This window comes from Sturnus vulgaris, unplaced genomic scaffold, assembly GCF_052056855.1.
Source record: "Sturnus vulgaris isolate bStuVul1 unplaced genomic scaffold, bStuVul1.hap1 Scaffold_141, whole genome shotgun sequence".
In the NCBI taxonomy this organism is placed as follows: Eukaryota; Metazoa; Chordata; class Aves; order Passeriformes; family Sturnidae; genus Sturnus; species Sturnus vulgaris.
Genome location: NW_028276063.1, coordinates 465,544 through 483,439, shown reverse-complemented (window position 1 = coordinate 483,439; position 17,896 = coordinate 465,544). Strand labels below are relative to the sequence as shown.

At 53.2% G+C, this 17,896-nt stretch overlaps 2 protein-coding genes across 2 annotated transcripts in view; one reads left to right on the top strand and one right to left on the bottom strand.

The window, feature by feature from the left end:
* LOC148219389 (uncharacterized) overlaps positions 1–1,928 on the top strand; it is a 35,297-nt gene extending 33,369 nt beyond the window's left edge. Inside the window, 1 exon segment of the mRNA XM_088157624.1 lies at positions 1,338–1,928. Coding sequence (XP_088013750.1) covers positions 1,338–1,843 — 506 coding nt within the window. The 3' untranslated portion in view covers positions 1,844–1,928.
* LOC148219388 (uncharacterized) overlaps positions 1–17,896 on the bottom strand; it is a 198,893-nt gene that overhangs the window by 162,190 nt on the left and 18,807 nt on the right. The window lies entirely within an intron of this gene.

Here is a 17,896-nt window from a genome sequence, read left to right as displayed (position 1 = left end):
TGCTTCTTTCCTGAACCATATTCCTGCACACTCCCCTTCACCCAATCCCTTCCCAGCACACCAACACCATCCATCCCTTGCTGTCTAACTCTCTTCTGGACTTCCCTTATTGCCCCTCTGGGTGTCCATATCCTTGATTACCTCTGGAATAATGTACAAACTACCTCAACATGCTCCCAAGGGACCCTTCAGAGATATTTTGGGATCATCATCTCTTTTGCTGGGATCCCTTCGTGGCTTTCCCTTTTTACCCTCCATGGGTGCCCTGCCATGTTTAGTCCCCGAAGATGCCACTGTAGTCCCTGCTGAGATTTTCAGTGCTGTCTGGCTGCCGACTCTTCCCAAACCCCCTGATCTGTCACTCGTCGGTCTCCTGGCCCCAGCGCCCCCCGGCAGGGGAATTTGGGGAGGTGGGAGCGGGGAGCGCCAAGGCCGGGCCCCCCCGCGCTGTGGTGGCGGCAGCGGCTGCAGTGGGGAGCGAGTGCGGGCGGGAGCGGCCGAGAGCCCAGCGCTGCCCCAGCCCGAGCTGCCCCAGCTCCATCGCTGCCCCTGCGCTGGGATGCTGTGGGTTTGGGGGGAAGAGGGAGCCGGCAGTGGGTGCTGGGCCTGGGGGCAGCAGGAGAAGGGAAGGAGAAGCAGGGTTGAAGAACAAAATGGTCAAAGGATGCACGTGGGAGGAGCAGGTGGGATTGTGCAGGAGAAAGAAGAGTAATGGAGGATGAGGAGTGTGAGGAAGAGTAGGGACACCGCAAGAGGGTCAGAAATGGGAAGCAGCACAATGTTCCACTCCTCCCTGTATCTGCAGCCTCTGCCCCAGCCCCAGGAGCGTTGCTCCCCCCACATGCAGCAGGTGACTGAAGAGGACCATCCATGATTTTCACAGGGGTGAATCTTGGTGTTTGTGAGCTTTATTGGGCTAAATGTTGGTGCTTTGGTTTTTTGCAGCGGCTGAATCTTTATATTTTGGAAGGGATTTGGGCTGAAACTTGCTTTTTGGGGAGTTTTTGATCTATGTCTTGATGTTTGGATAATTTTTGTGCTGAATCGTTGTGTTTTGGAGGTTCTTAGAGACGCAAGATGCCCAATGACTTCCTGAATTGCACTTTGGAAGGAGAAACCCCCAGCCCAAGGTGCTCTCTTGTGTTTTCCCCCAAACCAGGATTTGTCATTCCAAAGGCGTCGGTGGATGGAGGAGGAGGAAATACCCCAGAGATCCCACAGGAAGAGGGGCTGCAAACCCAGCCCAGGGATCTGCGAGGAGGAAAGACCCTCCCTGAGCCGGGAAGGCGGCCGGAGATCCAGGCAGAGCTCAGAGCTGGTGGAGAAGCCTCATGGAGGGGAGAAGCCCCACAAGTGCTTGGAATGTGGGAAGGGTTTCAGCTACAGCTCCAAGCTGATCCAACACCAGATGATCCACACTGGGGAGAAGCCCTATGAGTGTGGGAAATGCAGGAAGAGCTTCAGGACTATTTCTTATCTGATGCAGCACCAGGTGATCCACACAGGGGAACGGCCCTACACCTGCTTGGAATGTGGGAAGAGTTTTGCGTGGAGCACTGCCCTGAGAAGCCACCAGCGCATCCACACTGGGGAGAGGCCCTACAAGTGTCCTGAGTGTGGGAAGAGGTTTCAGACCAGCTCCAGTCTCCTCCTACATGAGCGGATTCACACAGAGGAGAGGCCCTTCCGCTGCCCCGACTGCGGGAAGAGATTCAACCGCAACGACACCCTCACTGTCCACCGGCGCATCCACACTGGGGAGAGGCCCTACGAGTGTCCTGAGTGTGGGAAGAGCTTCTCACACAGCTCTCACTTGACCCGACACCAACGGAGGCACCACTAAGGGAAGCCCTGTGAGTGCCCCGAGTGTGGGAAGAGCTTCGTGCTCTGCTCCAGCTCCATCCCCCGTGGGAGGATCGGTGTTGGATGATCCCCAGTGACCCCCGTTGGGCAGAGCCCTGGTGATCTTTGGTCCTGGTTATCCCCGTTGGGTGGGGGGAAGGGGTTGGAGAGATTTCTTTCCCTTCTCCTTGTGCTGCTGTGATTTGGTTGGTAATAAATTCCCTCGCTGTGCCCAGGCTGGCTCTGTTGTTCCCGTGCCGGTGCTCGGGGCGGGATCTCTCCTGTTCCTTCTGTCAACTGCCGGGCCTCTCCTCAGCCAATCAGAGAATGCGATGAAGAAGATTCAGCCAATCAGAGAGAGCAGCTGTGATGACTCACCGGTTGCCGGGCAGACCCGCAGCACCCAGTGTTCCCCACCTGGACCCGCCCTCCCCGCCCAGTCACGATCCCCCCGCGGGGTCCCCCCAGTTCCTCCCCAGTCCCGCCCCACAATAAACGGGACCGGGGCGAACTGGGCAGCTTTATTGGGAGCACTGGGAGCAGCTGTGCTGGGGGGTCACACGGTGCCTCCAAAATCAGCGGGTGGATGGATCTGGGGGTCCCAGCTGGTGGAAGGCCACTGCTGCTGGCTCAGGAGCTCTGTGGGCAGAGAAGAGTGGGTGACCCTGGGTGGGGGCCCCAGGGGGAGCACACACGCTCCAGGATAGGGGGCATATGACTCCCTAGGACCCCCCTCACCTTCTTTCGCAGGTAGAGCCGAGCCCCTGGGCCAGGAAGGCGAAGCCAAACACGGAACCCTCGATCCCCATTGTCACCTTGCTGCTGGCGGAGTCCGGCGGCATCTCTGGGTGTCCAAAGGGGTCAGGACCCCCAAAACCTCTCAGACACCCCAAGCCCCTACAAGCACCTTCCCAATCGTCCCCAGCCCACACAGGGCCCCCTGAAACCTCCTCCTAAACTCTTCCCAGCCACCCCAGGACCCACCAAAGCACCTCCTGTCCCTTTCAGGATCCCACAGCCCCCTCCCAATTGCCCCCCACTGCCCAAGAACCCCCAAACCCTCTCCCAGTCCCTTCCCAGTCCCACCAGGATTCACCTACACCATCCCAGTCTCTTCCCATCACAACCAGCCTCATTCCAACTGCTTTCCAATTCCTGATCATTTTCCATCCCCTCCAGACTCCCTCAAATTCCTCCCAGTAACACCCAGTACCCCCAAACTCCCTCCCAGTGCCCACCAGGACCCCTACAACCCCATCCCGCCCTCCCCAGCATTCTTCAAACTCCTTCTCAGACCTTCTAAACCCCTGAGCCGTACTCCCAATTTCAAGTAGACTCTCTGAAACTCTCCCCCAGTTACTCCCAGCACACCCTAATCCGTCTTCCAGCTCTCCCGGTTCCTCTCCCACTCCCCCCACACTGTGGGGTCCGGGCCGTGCCCCAGTGCCGGCTCAGGGGGTGCTCCAGGCTGACGTCTCCACCTGGAGCTGGAGCTGACCCCGTGCCAGGAGGGGTTTCCAGCAGCACCAGGAGCTGGTAGAAATCCAGTCCCCATTGGGGACCAGGTCAGTGGCCACCACGTGTCCCGAGAGCTCCTGCTGGCCCTGGAACCAGCTCAGCTGGATGTCGGCAGGGTAGAAATCCATCAGGGAGCAGAGCAGGCAGCCGGGGCCGGGCTGGGAGCTCGAGGGCCGCAGTGAGATGGGGACACTGGGGGGCGCTGGGAGAGAGTGGGGACACACTGGGATCAGCTTGGGGGAACTGGGATATGTGAAGGAGGGCTGGTGTGGTACTTTGAAAGACTGGGAATAAAATTGGAGAGAGTGGAGTGGATTGGAATAATGGGAGAGAGGGTAGCGGTCTGGAATTGGACTGAAAAGGACTTGGAACAGACTGGAAGTGCCTGGGAAGGCACTGGGAGAGACGGTGGAGGTCCCGGATTGGAATTAGAAACACTGGGAGTGGACAGGGAATGGAATGGCTGTGGACTGAGAGGAATTTGGAGGGACTCTGGTGACACTCGGAAGGACCATGAGGACGCCGGGACAGACTGGGATGGACTGGGAGAGACTGGGATGGATTGGGAGAGCCACTGTAGTCACTTGGGGTGAGGGGCAGGAGGCCCCGGGGATGGGCACAAGAAGGGCTGACGTGTCTCGGGTGATTCCCAGGGAGGTTTTGGGGGGCTCCAGGGTCATTCCCAGGGCAGGGCCCGAGGGGACACGCTGTGCCCCACGCTCACCTCTGCGCTCCACGAGGAACGGGCTGGACAACTCGTAGTTGTGCCGGCAGTGCCTGTCCACCGCAGCCCGTCTGTACTCCATCCATTGCGGGTCGCTGTTCCAGTGCCTGGCAGCCTTGTCCCCAAAGGAGGTGTCCCCACGTGCAGCCCCACATCGCTGCCCAAGTGCAGGAACTGCTCCCGGTTGGAGATGTTCCTCTCCACGAACCTCAGCCGGTCGGTGCCGTGAATGAAGTGACACTCGGACTAAACCATCTCCTGGAACAGCGCTGTGTGTGCAGGACACAGGTCCGGGGGTGTCCCCCCAGCAGCCCACAGTAGCCAAGAGCTCCGGGGCAACCCCGGCTCCGCAGCCCCAGTGCCCCGCGGCCGCCATGGGACCCTTCTTCCCGCTGTCCCAGTTCCTCTTTTCCACCCTTCTTTGTCTTTTCCTCCCCCTTTCCCAACACTCCCCAGTCGCCTGCCCCCCGCAACATCTGTTTGGGGGTCCCACCTCCCCATTTCCCTTTCTCTCACCACTGTTCCCACCGTTCCCACCACTTCCCTTCCCGCCCCTCCCGCTCACCCGAGAGCTCCGCGCCCCCAGCCTGGGGGGCTCCCAGTGGCACCAGTAGGGCCCCAGCTGCCCCACACGCCCCATGGCCAGCGCCGGGCAGGGTCTGACACCTCTCCCCTGTTGGAACCCTGGAAACTGAGGGGTTTGGGCTTTCTGTGCTGACAGGCACTGACCCCCAGGAAAACACTGCTTTTGACCTGAGGCTCTGAAGAAGGTTTCCAGAATTGAGTGATAGATCTGGGATCACTGGTGTGTTGTTGGAATAGAAATGTGCAGTGTCACATAGTGGAAAATTTAGAATTTGTGATTTTAGAATATAGTAATATATATTAAACAAGATGGAGATTTTAGGGCGGAGGTTTCTTTCTTCTTCACTTTCTTCATGGGTCAAGGTGGTACTTCTGTAATTAGAAAATTCCGCATTTCAGGTCACGGGTGATTGGTTCTTGGGCTATTATGGTGTCTTTTTTTAATTGGACTCATTGGCCCTTAAAAGGCCTTGTAGAGAGAGATACGTGTCCATTTTTAGCCTGTTACCTAGAAGTGTTGTAGAACTCACTGTAATATAGATAAGAATTAATAAATATCTGAGTCCGAACACGAAATTCCGTGTCTAGAGCATTTAATCTCGACTCTAGAAAAAGAAAAAAGAAGATAAAACGCGATACCCCCTCCCCAAATTCTCCTGGCGGGGGGCGCTGGGGGCGGGGCGCGGGTGGAGTCCAGGTGAGGAGCTCTGGGCGCTCTGGGACAGCCTGAGGAGTCATCAGCGCCGCGCGCTCTGATTGGCTCAATTATTTTGGTGCCTTCTCTGATTGGCTGAGGAGAGGCCCGGGAGTTGAGAGGAGGACCGGGAGAGATCCTGCCCCAGGCTAGCGGTGGAAGAACATCCAATTAACAAGGCATGCAGATCATTTCCCAGCGGTGCCCACACTCCTGTAGGAACTAAATGCACCGAGGATCTCACGAGGGTCACCAACTCTGTGGCGGCCAAATCCAGCCCTGCGCTCCCTGCGGGTGCGGGCACTCTGGGAAGGGCTCAGCTGCGGCTCAGATGGCCGGAGAGTGGCTTGGTGGTCACCTCGTGTGTGAGGCAGTGATGGGCTGGGGAGATGCGTGGACACCACATGATCAGAGAGCTGACTGGGTAAAGGGACACGCCAACAGCGACACCGCAGTGACAGGCAGCCAATGCGGGCTTGTTTCAGTAAAGTTTGGGCTAAGTTTGGGTTAAGTTTCGAGTATAAAAAGGCTCAGTTGGTTACAATAAACGATCTTCTTCGGAGCAAGCAATCAAATCTGTGTGTCTTTGTTCCTCATTGCTACACATGACCATGAGATGACCATGACGATGACTCAGCTGTGATCCTGACATGACCATCTGTCTTCGGTTTGAGTTGCCAATTTAAATAAACTTATTTTTTCTGTTGTGAGACAGAACCAGGAGCAAAAGAGCAAGGCAGGCCTAAAACTTGAGAGAGTATAAAAGAAAATTTATTAACTACATAAGCAAAAAGAGAGAGAGAAAAAAATTCAGAATAAGATTTTTCAGATCACTCCTTCCCGCCCTCTCCCAATCTTCATGTCTCTTTCCATGGTTTATAGGAATATTCAGTACATCAGTTCATCCCTACAATTTCACAAAAATATTTTCAGACATTTCAGCATCTTCTCATTCTCCTTCCATCTCAAAAACTTAGCTCTTACATCACTGACTTCAGAAATCTTTTTATTCCCTTTCATATTCAAAGGAAAGGCTGAAGGCTTTGCAAACCTTATCTGAGCACTAAAGAGTTAAAGTTTAACACAACTACTAAAGTTGGGCCAGGCTCAGGCCGTGCTGGGGGGGCAGCTGAGGTGTCAATCAGCCTTTCTGGGGCTGGGCTGCAGCCCCACACTGCTCATGGCCACCCGGGCAGGCCCGGCCCGTCCGGCAGCAGCAAGAGTCGGCCTCCCCCCCACGCCAGAGCCGCAGGCCCATGGAGGAGGAAGCCGTGAAGGTCTTATCACACAACTTTTTCTCCCCCCGGCCATCGGGTCCCCCTCGTTGGCAAACGGGGCCCAAGCGGCCTCCCGAGCCTCCCCCCCGCATGGGGGAAGGGGGAAGCTCGGGTTGGTGTTACCTGCTCAGCCACTGGAAAGACAAAGAGACTCAGTTCTGGATTACCTCCTTCAAAATGTGTGTTCCCGGAGCGAACTAACTTTCTTTAATTGGCTGTTGCAGGTATCCCAACCCCCAGAGAAAAAATTCCCTTAGGAAGAACCTCTTCTGAGTTTCTTCTTCCTAAGTCAACCTATCACAGTGACACAGAGAACCTTCCAAGCGTTCTTTTCGTGAGCTGCTGCTGTGATGTCACAGGAGCGTTGCCACATCCCAGCGGTGCTCCCGTTGCTGTGGGACACAGAGGCCTCAGTGCCCAGAGGCTCTGGGTGCCTGCTGACTGCCGGAGGATCCTCCTGCCCGAGGCATTCTCGGCAGCCAGCCCAGCCCTGACCCGTGTCCGTGTGTGCCTGCAGGGGTGCAGCCTGCAGACGTGTGCAGCGCAGCCACAATGATCCAGCAAGTGGTTGCTGCAGTTTGCACTCTCTACTCTGTGGCTTATTCGGGGTATTTTTTAACCCACTTGGCAAGTAAGTTGAGGTTTTCTCTCGGTGCAGCATCTGTGGCTTTGGGCTTGCTGTGTGCTTTCTGTTCTTCCTCTGGACCTTTGAGTTGACTTTGTAACCAAATTGCCATGAAGACACCGTTGGTTTGGGAGAGCTCCTGCCAGCAGCTGCAGCTCAAAAAGGGGGTGTCTGCAGCCAGCGAGGCGTTTGCAATGAGGCCTGGGGGGGTTCTGTTCCCTCGAGCAGGGCGTCTGTGGCAGTGGAGCCTGGAACTCCCTTTGTTTGCTGGTCCAGCCAAGAACTGACACAGCCCAGGATTTTGTGCTGTTCTCTTGCTTGCTCTGTGAAGGGACTGTGGCTCCTGGAGGGATGCTGTGAAAGCAAAATGTTCTCTTGGGGTTACCTTGCTCCGTGGCATTTCCCACCACGGGCAATTTTTTTCCTACCAGCATCTGGTTCATGTTCCCTCTCCCATTGCAGGGCACCTCATGCGTGGATCCCAAGCAGCTCCTCCTTCGGTGAGTGGGAAGAAACCTCTGGTGTTCAGAATTGTGCAGCAAATTGTGAGCTCTGTGTGTGGCAGCCGAGTGCCATCCTGGGAGGCCGAAGGAAAGTCCCTGTCAGGGTCTTTGCAGCAGCAGCAGCAGCAAAGAGATCCCTGGCAGTTTTCTCCTTTTCTGCTGAAGAGTTTTAGAAGAGCTGCAGGTCTGGTTTTGCAGGCAGAGGATTTGCCTTAGCCATGGTGAAATACCGAATTCCCAACAATAAGTGGCAATGTCACTTTTAGCCCATTGTTAGTTTGTACAACTCTGAACTCTGTTTGTGCTTCGTGCAGCTGGATGTGTAGCTGAGGATAAATAAGGTGACAACTGAGATCGAACTTCCTGTCCCTCACGCTACTGTCTGTCCTCAGGGCACCAAAGCTGCATCAGCACCTCCTCTGGCTGCCTCTGCTTCCAAAGAGGAAGAAGACAGCAGTGAGATTCCCGCTGTTCTGGGGGACGATGGTGAACACCCCGTGGTTTGGGAATACAACAGCAAGGCTCCCGCAGTGTGGGACAAGGACAGTGGACATCTCCCGGCATGGGAGGAGGATGGTGGATATCCCCTGGCATGGGACGAGGATAGAAAAGCTCCCATGGCGTGGGATGAGGGCGACGGACATCTCCCGGTGTGGGATGAGGACAGAGGACATCCTGTGGCTCGGGAAGAGGAGGGTGAACATATCCCAGCACGGGATGTGGATGGTGAACGTCTCGCGGCTTGGAAAGATGATGGAGAACCTGCCTCTGCTTGGGAAGAGGATGGAGAACCTGCAGCATTTTGGGAAGAGGACGAGGAACCTCCTTCTGCTTGGGAAGAGCACACTGAACCTCCCTCCGCTGTGGGATCCTGGGCTGAACATTCTGACAGCAGCACAGCCCTGCAGCCAGAGGGGACAGGGGAGCGGTGCCTGATGCAGCTGAGTACGTCTGTTCTGTTCCTGTGTGCCAGAGCAGGGTGCTGTGTGTGTGTCTCAGCATGAGCTGCACCCAGTGCTGCTCTGCAGCTGAATGTCACCGAGTCATTCATTGTCCTTCCCCAGCTGACACCAAGGGGCTCATGGCCCCAGGGAGTGGGGCTGCATTCTGGCTCTGCTGCAAGGCGGGGTCTCCATCTGGGAGGGAGCATCTTCCACGTGGTTTCTTTCAGGGAACATCGTGAGCGTGGGGGAGCCTGCTGAGAAATACCTGGGACTGGAGCAGATTGGCCAAGGGTAAGTGCATGGCAGTTCCTTCTGCACAAGCAGGGCCCAGGTATTTTGCTGGAGTCAGGAGAGCTCCAAACACCCTCCGACACTGGGGTATGATCCTGCTGTCTCTCAGTTTTGATCAGAATTGATAACTGTGGTCAGAAGGCACAGTCAAAGGCCTCTGAGGCTGGCAGTGTCCTGCCTGCAGCAAGGAGCAGGACCTGGAAGGTCTTCTGTGCCTGGAATTTGATTGCCCTAAAGAGCAACTCACCATCTGGTGACTCTCAGAAAACAGTTCTCAAGAAGAACTAAGAAGTGCTTTTTTCAGCACAGGTAATAAACTCCATGCATTCAGTAACAGACACAGAGCTGCTGCACTCGAGGGGAAAATGCATCACCTGCCTGATGGCAGGGCCCTTGTGGATCCTGCAAGTCTTAGGCAGGAAATGCAAAAGGATGAAATACATTCTTTTCCACTTCTTTAGACACCAACTCCCACCTCAGGTTTTGAACTAAAGGAATTCAGTGTGGACATTCGCTCCAGCCCTTTTCCTTCGTGTTGGGCTCAGTTTTCTCTTGCACACCTTGCATGGCAGACGGCTGGTGGCTGCTGCACTGCTGTTTGAAGGGTCGATGCACGCAGGTGTTTTGTGAATGCTGCAGGCAGCAGAGATCTCCTGTCTGGGCTGCCTTTCACTCCCAAAGCCTAAAGCTCTGCTTCTTTCTTCTCTGCTGTTTTGTCTCCAGGGCTTTTGGAACTGTTTCTAAAGGACTCGACAGGGCCACTGGAGGAGAGGTCAGTGCCACCACGTCCAGCACGTCTGGCAGCTCTCGAGGGCTTTCCCCTCTGCTGGGAGCTGTGGCTGCAGCTTTGGGGGCCCAGCAGAGCTTTCCTGCACAGGCTGCTCCTCTGAAGGCAGAGCAGTGTCAGCCTTCAGAACACAGCTGGGACAGACTTGGTGCTTCTGAAGTGCCCAGAGGAATGCAAGGAGGGCAGTGGTGTCTGTCAGAGCTGGACACCATGGCTTGGTCTTCATATCTAAAACCATGAATGCATCAGCAGGTGGAGACTGAGGCCCAATTTATCTTCATCCCAGCCTTGGACAGGAACACTATTTAGCAGTTTTTCCATCCTGCTTTTCATCTTCAAAGGCCTAATTAGGGAGAGATCCTGCTTGGGCTCAGTTTGGGGTTTTAGTCCTACTGCAGCTGTTCACAGAGAGAGAGGGAGAGAAATGAGAAGATGGATGTCCAGAGCAAAGCTCTCTCCTAAACGCTGCAGTTGAAACACAACTGGGTCTGGTGTCAGTGACACCCTGTGACAATGGATGTCTGTGTTTGCTTTATTGTACAATCCCAAACAGAGCAGTGGCATTTGAAATCATGACCAAGTCCCATAGAATTGCTAAAGGGTTCTGGGCTGTTTTGCTCTGTTTCACAGCATCAGAATTACCTCCTGCTTGCAAAATGTGTTTAAATAATAACGATGATGATGATGATGATCATCACCGGAGTGGTGATAAACTAAGGCCATTTGAGAAGATGCAGATTCTGTAGGTGCAGAAAATGTTGTTAGAGCTTTGAGGCTGACAGCTGAGGGACCATTTCTGCAGAGCTTACAAGGCCAAATGTCTCTGGCCACGTGTCCTGTAAGCAGCCCCCAGCCAGCAGAGAAATGGGCTGTGGGAATGGCACTTGCTGAGCTCTGGTGTCCCATGCCAAGGCAGTTTGGCACAGCCTGGCTCTGTCGCTCCAAAAAGATTCACTCCATGCTTGCTGTGGTCTCCTGCCACAGACCCCTCCAGCTAAAGGTCTGCAATGTCACTTCAGGTGGCCATAAAGAAAATGAGTCTCAGAGAGCAGAACAGGGAACGAGCTGTGAATGAGATCCTGCTCCTGAAAGGCAAGAACCACCCCAACATTGTCATCTTTTTGGACAGGTGAGTGCTTCAGGTCTTATCCTGTGCAAGGGCCCTGTGTTAATCTTTCATTCGTAGTCAGTAGCCTCTTCTGAAAAAGCCTGACCTGGCCATATCTTCAACAACAGCCTGGCAGTTCACTCCCTCCATGCTTTTGCTTGTTTTTTTTCTTCAAGCTGAACCCCTTTGCTGTGCCTTATGACAAGTGCTGAAAAACTATGGCAGAAATTATTTCCCTTGGCTTCTTCTTCCCAACTCTTTTCCATTGCTGCAGATGCCAGGAAGTCCAGGTTTCCAGAAATGCCTCATTTGCCCATTTTTCAATGGCCTTGCCTGTTTCTGAAGGGACTTTGTGTAAGGTTTTCCAAAGAGTTGATAACTTTTGTCCCAAGTGCTGTACGGCCTCCTTGCCTGGATAACTCTGAAAGTTGCATTGCCTTGTTCTGGAGGGAATGGTGGAACTGATGAGTTCAGATGCTGAACCAGCTGGGGGCAAGTGTTGTGGTTCCACACTGATCTGGGCTGTTGCTAAACTGTGTTTTTCACTTGCTTGCCATCTAAGGCATCTCCTTTCTCACAGGTGTCTCTTTCTCCTTCAGACTGTGCAGATTCCAAGGTCTGTGCAGGAATGTCTCTCCATCTGATCGTGTTCTCATTGACAAGTGACCTGGAAACAAAACTCCACTCGAGGCTTTTCCATGGGGGAATTGAGCAGTGCACATTCATCTCCATGCTGTTGTTTTCCTCTTCCAGCTTCCTTGTTGACGAAGATCTCTGGCTGGTGATGGAATACGTGGATGGAGCAACTTTGCAGGACGTTGTCAGACAGACACGCATGGCTGAAGGAGAGATGGCAGCTGTCAGTCGGGAGGTGAGGGATCCTGCTTGTGCTTCCCATGGCTTGGACACGATGGTCCTTCCAAACAGGCTGTGAGAGCAGGAGGGGCTCCATGCTCAGGGCTTTGTTTCTGTGTTGTTTTTATGAATTGGAGAAGAAAGAGCCTCTGAAGTCAGTGGCCTGCCAGTATCACTACACTTCTACTCTGTTCTTGTCCTCTTTCCTGCTGCTGTGGTACTCTCTCTGTCTCTCTTTGATTTGATTTGATTTGCTGTTCTCAGCTTTGCCTTGAACCATTTGCCTGGACTGTCTCCTGGCCTGTCACAGCAAAGTTGCTGCTGGGAGAATTCCAAACTGTCCTTTCTTGTGTGATGTGTTGTGACAATTGATTTTTATTCTTGTGTTTCTTGTTGTCTCTCAGTGTCTGCAGGGCCTGGATTTCCTCCATTCCAACCGGGTGATCCACAGAGATGTGAAGAGCTCCAACATCCTTCTGGGAATGGCTGGCTCTGTCAAGCTGGGTGGGTGTTCGTGGCCAGGCACGGTGCTCCCGGGGTGTGAGTGTGAGGCTGTTTCCAGTGATGGTCAGAGCCCCACAAGTGCTGCTGCTGGCACTGCCCGGCCCCTGCTGCCAGCTGAGAGCGGCTGCCCCGTGCAGAGAGCTCAGGAGAGGAGCAGAGTGTCAGGAGTGGCTTTGCTCTGGGCATGGCCCTTCCAGAGGGACGGGAGTTGGAATCTAAACTGCAAGGGAATCAGTAAAAGCCACTGCATGAACGCTGAGGGTTTATTTAAGGGTCCAGTTCCATCATTCCTTGGCCACAGCCCTGAGGACTTTTCCAGCTGACTTCACTACTGCATTCTCACCTTGAGAGTGGGGAATCTTTGTGCTTGGTTTCCTCATTGCAGCTGTCTTTGACAGTGTTTGTTTCTGTCCTCAGCTGATTTTGGCCTCTGTGCTCAGCTCAGCCCTGAGCAGGACCAGTGCAGCTCCATGGTGGGCACTGCTCACTGGATGGCCCCAGAAGTTGTGACCAGGTCTCCTTATGGCCCCAAGGTGGACATTTGGTCCTTCGGCATCGTGGCCATCGAGATGGTGGAAGGAGAACCTCCTTACTTCAAGGAAACAGGGGCTATGGTAAGAGGCAAATTCTCCAGTGTTTGCAGAGGCCTGTGAGCACAGGCTGACCCTGCACTGGGAGGAGCTGCTGGAGGTTTCTGCATATTGGGAAGGGAATTCCCAGAAGACTCGAGCCTGAACGCAGATGAATATTCTGCAGTCTCCAGCAACAATTTGCTTTGGGTTTCAAATTGTTGCAGCTCTTCTGTCAGTGAGGATGACCTGAAAATGTGAAGCCAGTGTATCAGCTCTAATGTTATCTTGGAAAAAAAACCACAAACCAACCCCAAAACCCATCCCCAAACCCAACAAGTTCTCTGAAGGAGTTTCTAAAAGAGGTTTTTAAGAGAGGTTTAAGTTGAACTCCCCCCTGATTTTTCTCACTGGGAAGCTTGTCTAAAACATGAAGATGATTGCTTAACATCCCTGTAGTCCAACCTATTTCCTTCCTAGTCCAAGCTACTTTTCTGTCATCAAGCCTGAGCTTTCAGCAACCCCAACCTCCTGTTCCTTGCCTGGCAATTTCTGGGATGGGGCATCAGGAATTCATTTACTTCAGTGTCAGTGGCACTGCAGACATGTGTTTGATGCAATTTAAAATAACACACGCAGACCACACTGACTCTTGAAAATGGCCTGTAAAGCTGGTGTCCGTATTTGGAGAAGCAAAATGTGCTGTTTCTGATGGAGGTTCCTACTAACAAAGTCAGACAACTAAATGGCCTCTCAAGCAAGATCATTTGGGTGTTGCAATGGCTGTGGCTGCATCAGGGTTTGGGGTTATTGGTTGGCATAGAAAAATGAGCCGTGAGCAGCATCTCTGCCAGGGAGGAAACTGCCCCCGGAGCTGGGGCTGAGTTACCGGGGTCGATGTGAGCAGCTGTGGGTGTGAAGGAAGCTGGCACAGCGCTGCCTTTGCTTTTCCTGCAGGCTCGGGCTCTGATCCGGCAGAACGGGACCCCGCAGCTGCAGGAGCCGCGGCGCCTGTCGGCTCTGCTGCGGGACTTCCTCGAGTGCAGCCTGGACTCGGACGACGAGCGGCGCTTCTCTGCCCAGGAGCTGCTGCAGGTGAGCGCGAAGCGGCTGCAGGGGAAACAGCAGCGCCAGGGAGGGGTTTTCTTGGGGGACCCCCCTCCGATAATCTCCAGCCTCGCTGCTTTTCACACGCAAAGCAAGCAGAATCCTCGCCTGGTTGGGGTTGTCTGGGTCCGTTCGAGGTCATCTGGACCTGGTGACCCACAACGAGCAGGGACATCTTCAAGTGGCTCAGAGCCCTGCCTGACCTGAGCTTGGATGCTTCCAGGGAGGAGGCACCTCCCACATCTCCGGGCACCCTCTGTCAGTGTTTCCCCTGGTAAAAAAATTCCTCCTTAGACCTAATCTGAGCTTGCTTCCGTCTCTGGAGTTTCAAACCATTCCCCTTCGTCCAGGAACTTGACTCTGGAAAGTAATGGTCCATTTCTTTCTTTTTTATCCTTTGGTCAGCACCCATTTTTATCATCAGCCAAGCCTCTCTCCAGCAAAGCAAAGCAACCACGGGTGCAGCAGAGGAGATGAAGCACTTGAGAACAGCTTTTTGTTACAGTAGTTAGGACTAGTTAGTTATGGTAGTTAGCACTGCTAGTTAGTTAGGGTCGTTAGGACTGTTTGTTATGGAAGTTTTTTGAATAAAAACTCTCTTAAAACCTCAACACCCTTGTGTCCCTGCCTTCTCCCCCTGTGACTCAGCTGCCCCGAGCAATGCGAGGGGAGAGCGAGCCCAGCCTCGCCCAGAGCTGAGCCCTGGCAGAGCCCAGAGCAGCCTCGGCATCTGCAGAGTCAGCCTGGAAGGAGGCGCTTGGAGCCTCCTCGGCTGCAGCCGCCTCTTGGTTACAAACTGTGCGTGGTGGAAAATGCCACTGGTTCTGCAAGAGGGCAGAAGGGGCCCGGGGAAGGCCCAAGTGCTCCATGCAAGGGAAAAACCCACCCAGTGCTGGAGAAAAAACACTCCTTTATCCCCTCCAAAAATTTAATCCTAAATCAAGTGGAACAGGGGAAAGGGAGGAACCCCGGACCTTCGGGCCCTGCGAACCAAAGCGTCCCGCGGGTGTTGGTTTCTGCCGGGCTCGCTGCTCCCAGCCCAGCTCAGCTCGGCTCAGCCCAGCCCAGCCCGGCCCAGCTCAGCCCGGCCCAGCCCGGCCCGGCTCAGCCCGGCCCGGCCCAGCCCGGCCCAGCCCGGCCCAGCTCAGCTCAGCTCAGCTCAGCTCAGCTCAGCCCAGCCCAGCCCAGCCCAGCCCAGCTCAGCCCGGCCCAGATCAGCCCAGCCCAGCCCAGCCCGCGGGCAGGGACACGCGTTTGGAGGAACCTGCGAGGGTGAGCAGGTGAGGGGGCTCCGGCAGTGACGGGTGAAAGGAACAGGGTGAATGTGACTTAAACAAACCCTGGGAATCTGCTTGGAAACAGGGCCAGGGACTTGTAGGTAAGAAGGAACGAAAGAGATTGTCACTTCTAGAAAACGGTGCTAATTGACATGGACTGTTGTTCAGCCAAGGCTGTGTTAAATTCTTGAACTAGGGAAAAACAAAGACTTCAGAGAATTATGAATATTGTTTTGTTTTACTAAAAAAAAAAAAAAAAAAAAAAAGCAAAAAAGCGTGTGTGTGTTCATATTGGAGGGGATTGGAGGGGGAGATGGAGTGGACAGATCGAGAAGTCTGAATCTGAACCTTCCAAGGTACAGTCCCGGGGACAGGGCAGCCACCTCTGTACTGCAGACAGGAACCGGGAACAGTGACACGATCTGACTGTGACCCCCATCCCCTGTGTGGGGACAGGGGAGGGAATGGAGAATAACAGGAAATCCGGGAAGGAGGGAAGGGTGAGGGGAAGATGTTTTCGTAGGAATTATTTTCTCATTCTCTTGCTCTGAATTGTTTGATAATGTTATGAATGACGTTCTATTTTTCCAGTTTATCAAGCAACGAGATTAAATTAAATTAATAGTAACAATTATAAATGGATACAATTAAAGTATTGGAGATGAATACAATCAAAATGCATATATTTGAGAATATAATTTAGTATAATTGAGGTTCATATAAAGCATAAGCAAAACCGACCGGGGATATGGGGAGTGGCTCGCCATTCCTCACGTACCAAAGCATCAAGGCCAAAAATCCTATTTATATCCTATATGCTACAGAAGTTTCTAGAGAACTCCTCCTAGTTTCTATTCCTAAAATCTACATCACTATGTTGTATGGCACATGCTCTACTAATGGGTTAGGGGATCTCTCATCCTTTTGAGGGTCTTATTTCCGATGAAGGCTCGTCGTCTTCATCAGTGTCCGCTGTGTGACCTGCAGGTAGTGCATGCCCACTATGTGACTGAGCAGATGTTTTCCATAACAAGATGTGTTGGTTTGAAAGTAAAACCAGTGCGAGACTCCAAGTCAGTAATACAATTTAATAGGAGAAAAGAGAAAAAATAAAATACATGCAATAATATAAAAGAAACAACCACCAACACAGTCAGAAATACAACCTGACACCCTGTCAGTCAGGGTGTTGGTAGCAGTCCGTATAAATGGTGGCTGCAGTCCTCCTGGATGACAGATGTGGTTCAGTTGAAGCAGTGCTCCTGTAGAAGGTGCAGTTTTCCTCCGAAGATCCAGCGATGATGTGGAAAAGGTCCGACTTTCCTCTGGGATCCAGTAGAAAGGTCTGCCCTCGGGTCCCAAACCCCAGTTTTTTATCTAGGTAGGAAAGGCTTGGCTCCTTCCCCTGGCTGGGGCATCTCCCAATGGGATGATGTAATCTTATCAGTCACACAATAGGACTTAATGGCCCATTAACAGAATATATCTTCTGGAGGAAGGATGGGTTGTGAATAGATAACGATGATCATCCCCCGATCTTATCAGATGGCACATCAGCAGAGGATGTCTCCCACAGAGATAAGGATCACCACCCCTCCCACATTTTAACAGATGGTGATAGAATACACATTTTTGCATTGTACCCCAGGACATAATCCACCCCTTATTCTATTACCATCTACATCATACCCAAACCAATACCCTCTTACAGATATATAATACAAAATGAAACCTTACATACAGTTCTCACTAAAAATTAGGTTTCCTTGCGGTACACAACGGGTTTCCCCATCTTTCTGCATTACCCACCAAGTGCAACCAGGTCCTTGAGCAAAAACAATCCCACGGATTGGTTTGCCTTTGCCTGTGGTGGGATTAATCCAAACAGTCTTTCCTAAAATACCTTTCATGTGTACCACAGGGACTTTGACCCCATCCACTGTGTGCAGGGGTTCAGAGTGGGCAGGACTGGCTCGATTGATGGACCCTCGGGTGTTAACCATCCAGGTGGCTTTGGCCAAGTTCATTTCCCAATTTCTGAAGGTTCCACCACCAAGTGCTTTCAAAGTAGTCTTAAGGAGTCCATTACACCGTTCAACTTTCCTGGCAGCTGGCGCATGGTAAGGGATATGATATATCCATTCAATACCATGTTCTCTGGCCCAGGTGTTGATAAGGCCATTCTTGTAATGGGTTCCGTTGTCTGACTCAATTCTGTCAGGGGTACCATGCCTCCAAAGGACTTGTTTTTCTAGGCTCAGGATGGTGTTCCGGGCAGTGGCATGAGGCACAGGGTAGGTCTCTAACCATCCTGTAGTTGCTTCCACCATGGTCAGTACGTACCGTTTGCCCTGGCGGGTTTGGGGAAGGGTGATGTAGTCAATTTGCCAGGCTTCCCCATACCTGTACTTCGACCATCGTCCACCGTACCACAGAGGCTTCACCCGCTTGGCCTGTTTGATCGCGGCACAGGTCTCGCAGTCGTGGATGACCTGTGAGATGCTGTCCATGGTAAGGTCCACCCCTCGGTCACGGGCCCATCGGTATGTTGCATCTCTCCCCTGATGACTAGAGGCATCATGGGCCCAACGAGCTAGGAATGATTCTCCCTTGTGCTGCCAGTCTAGATCCACCTGTGATACTTTCACTTTGGCAGCTCGGTCCACCTGCTCGTTGCTGTGATGTT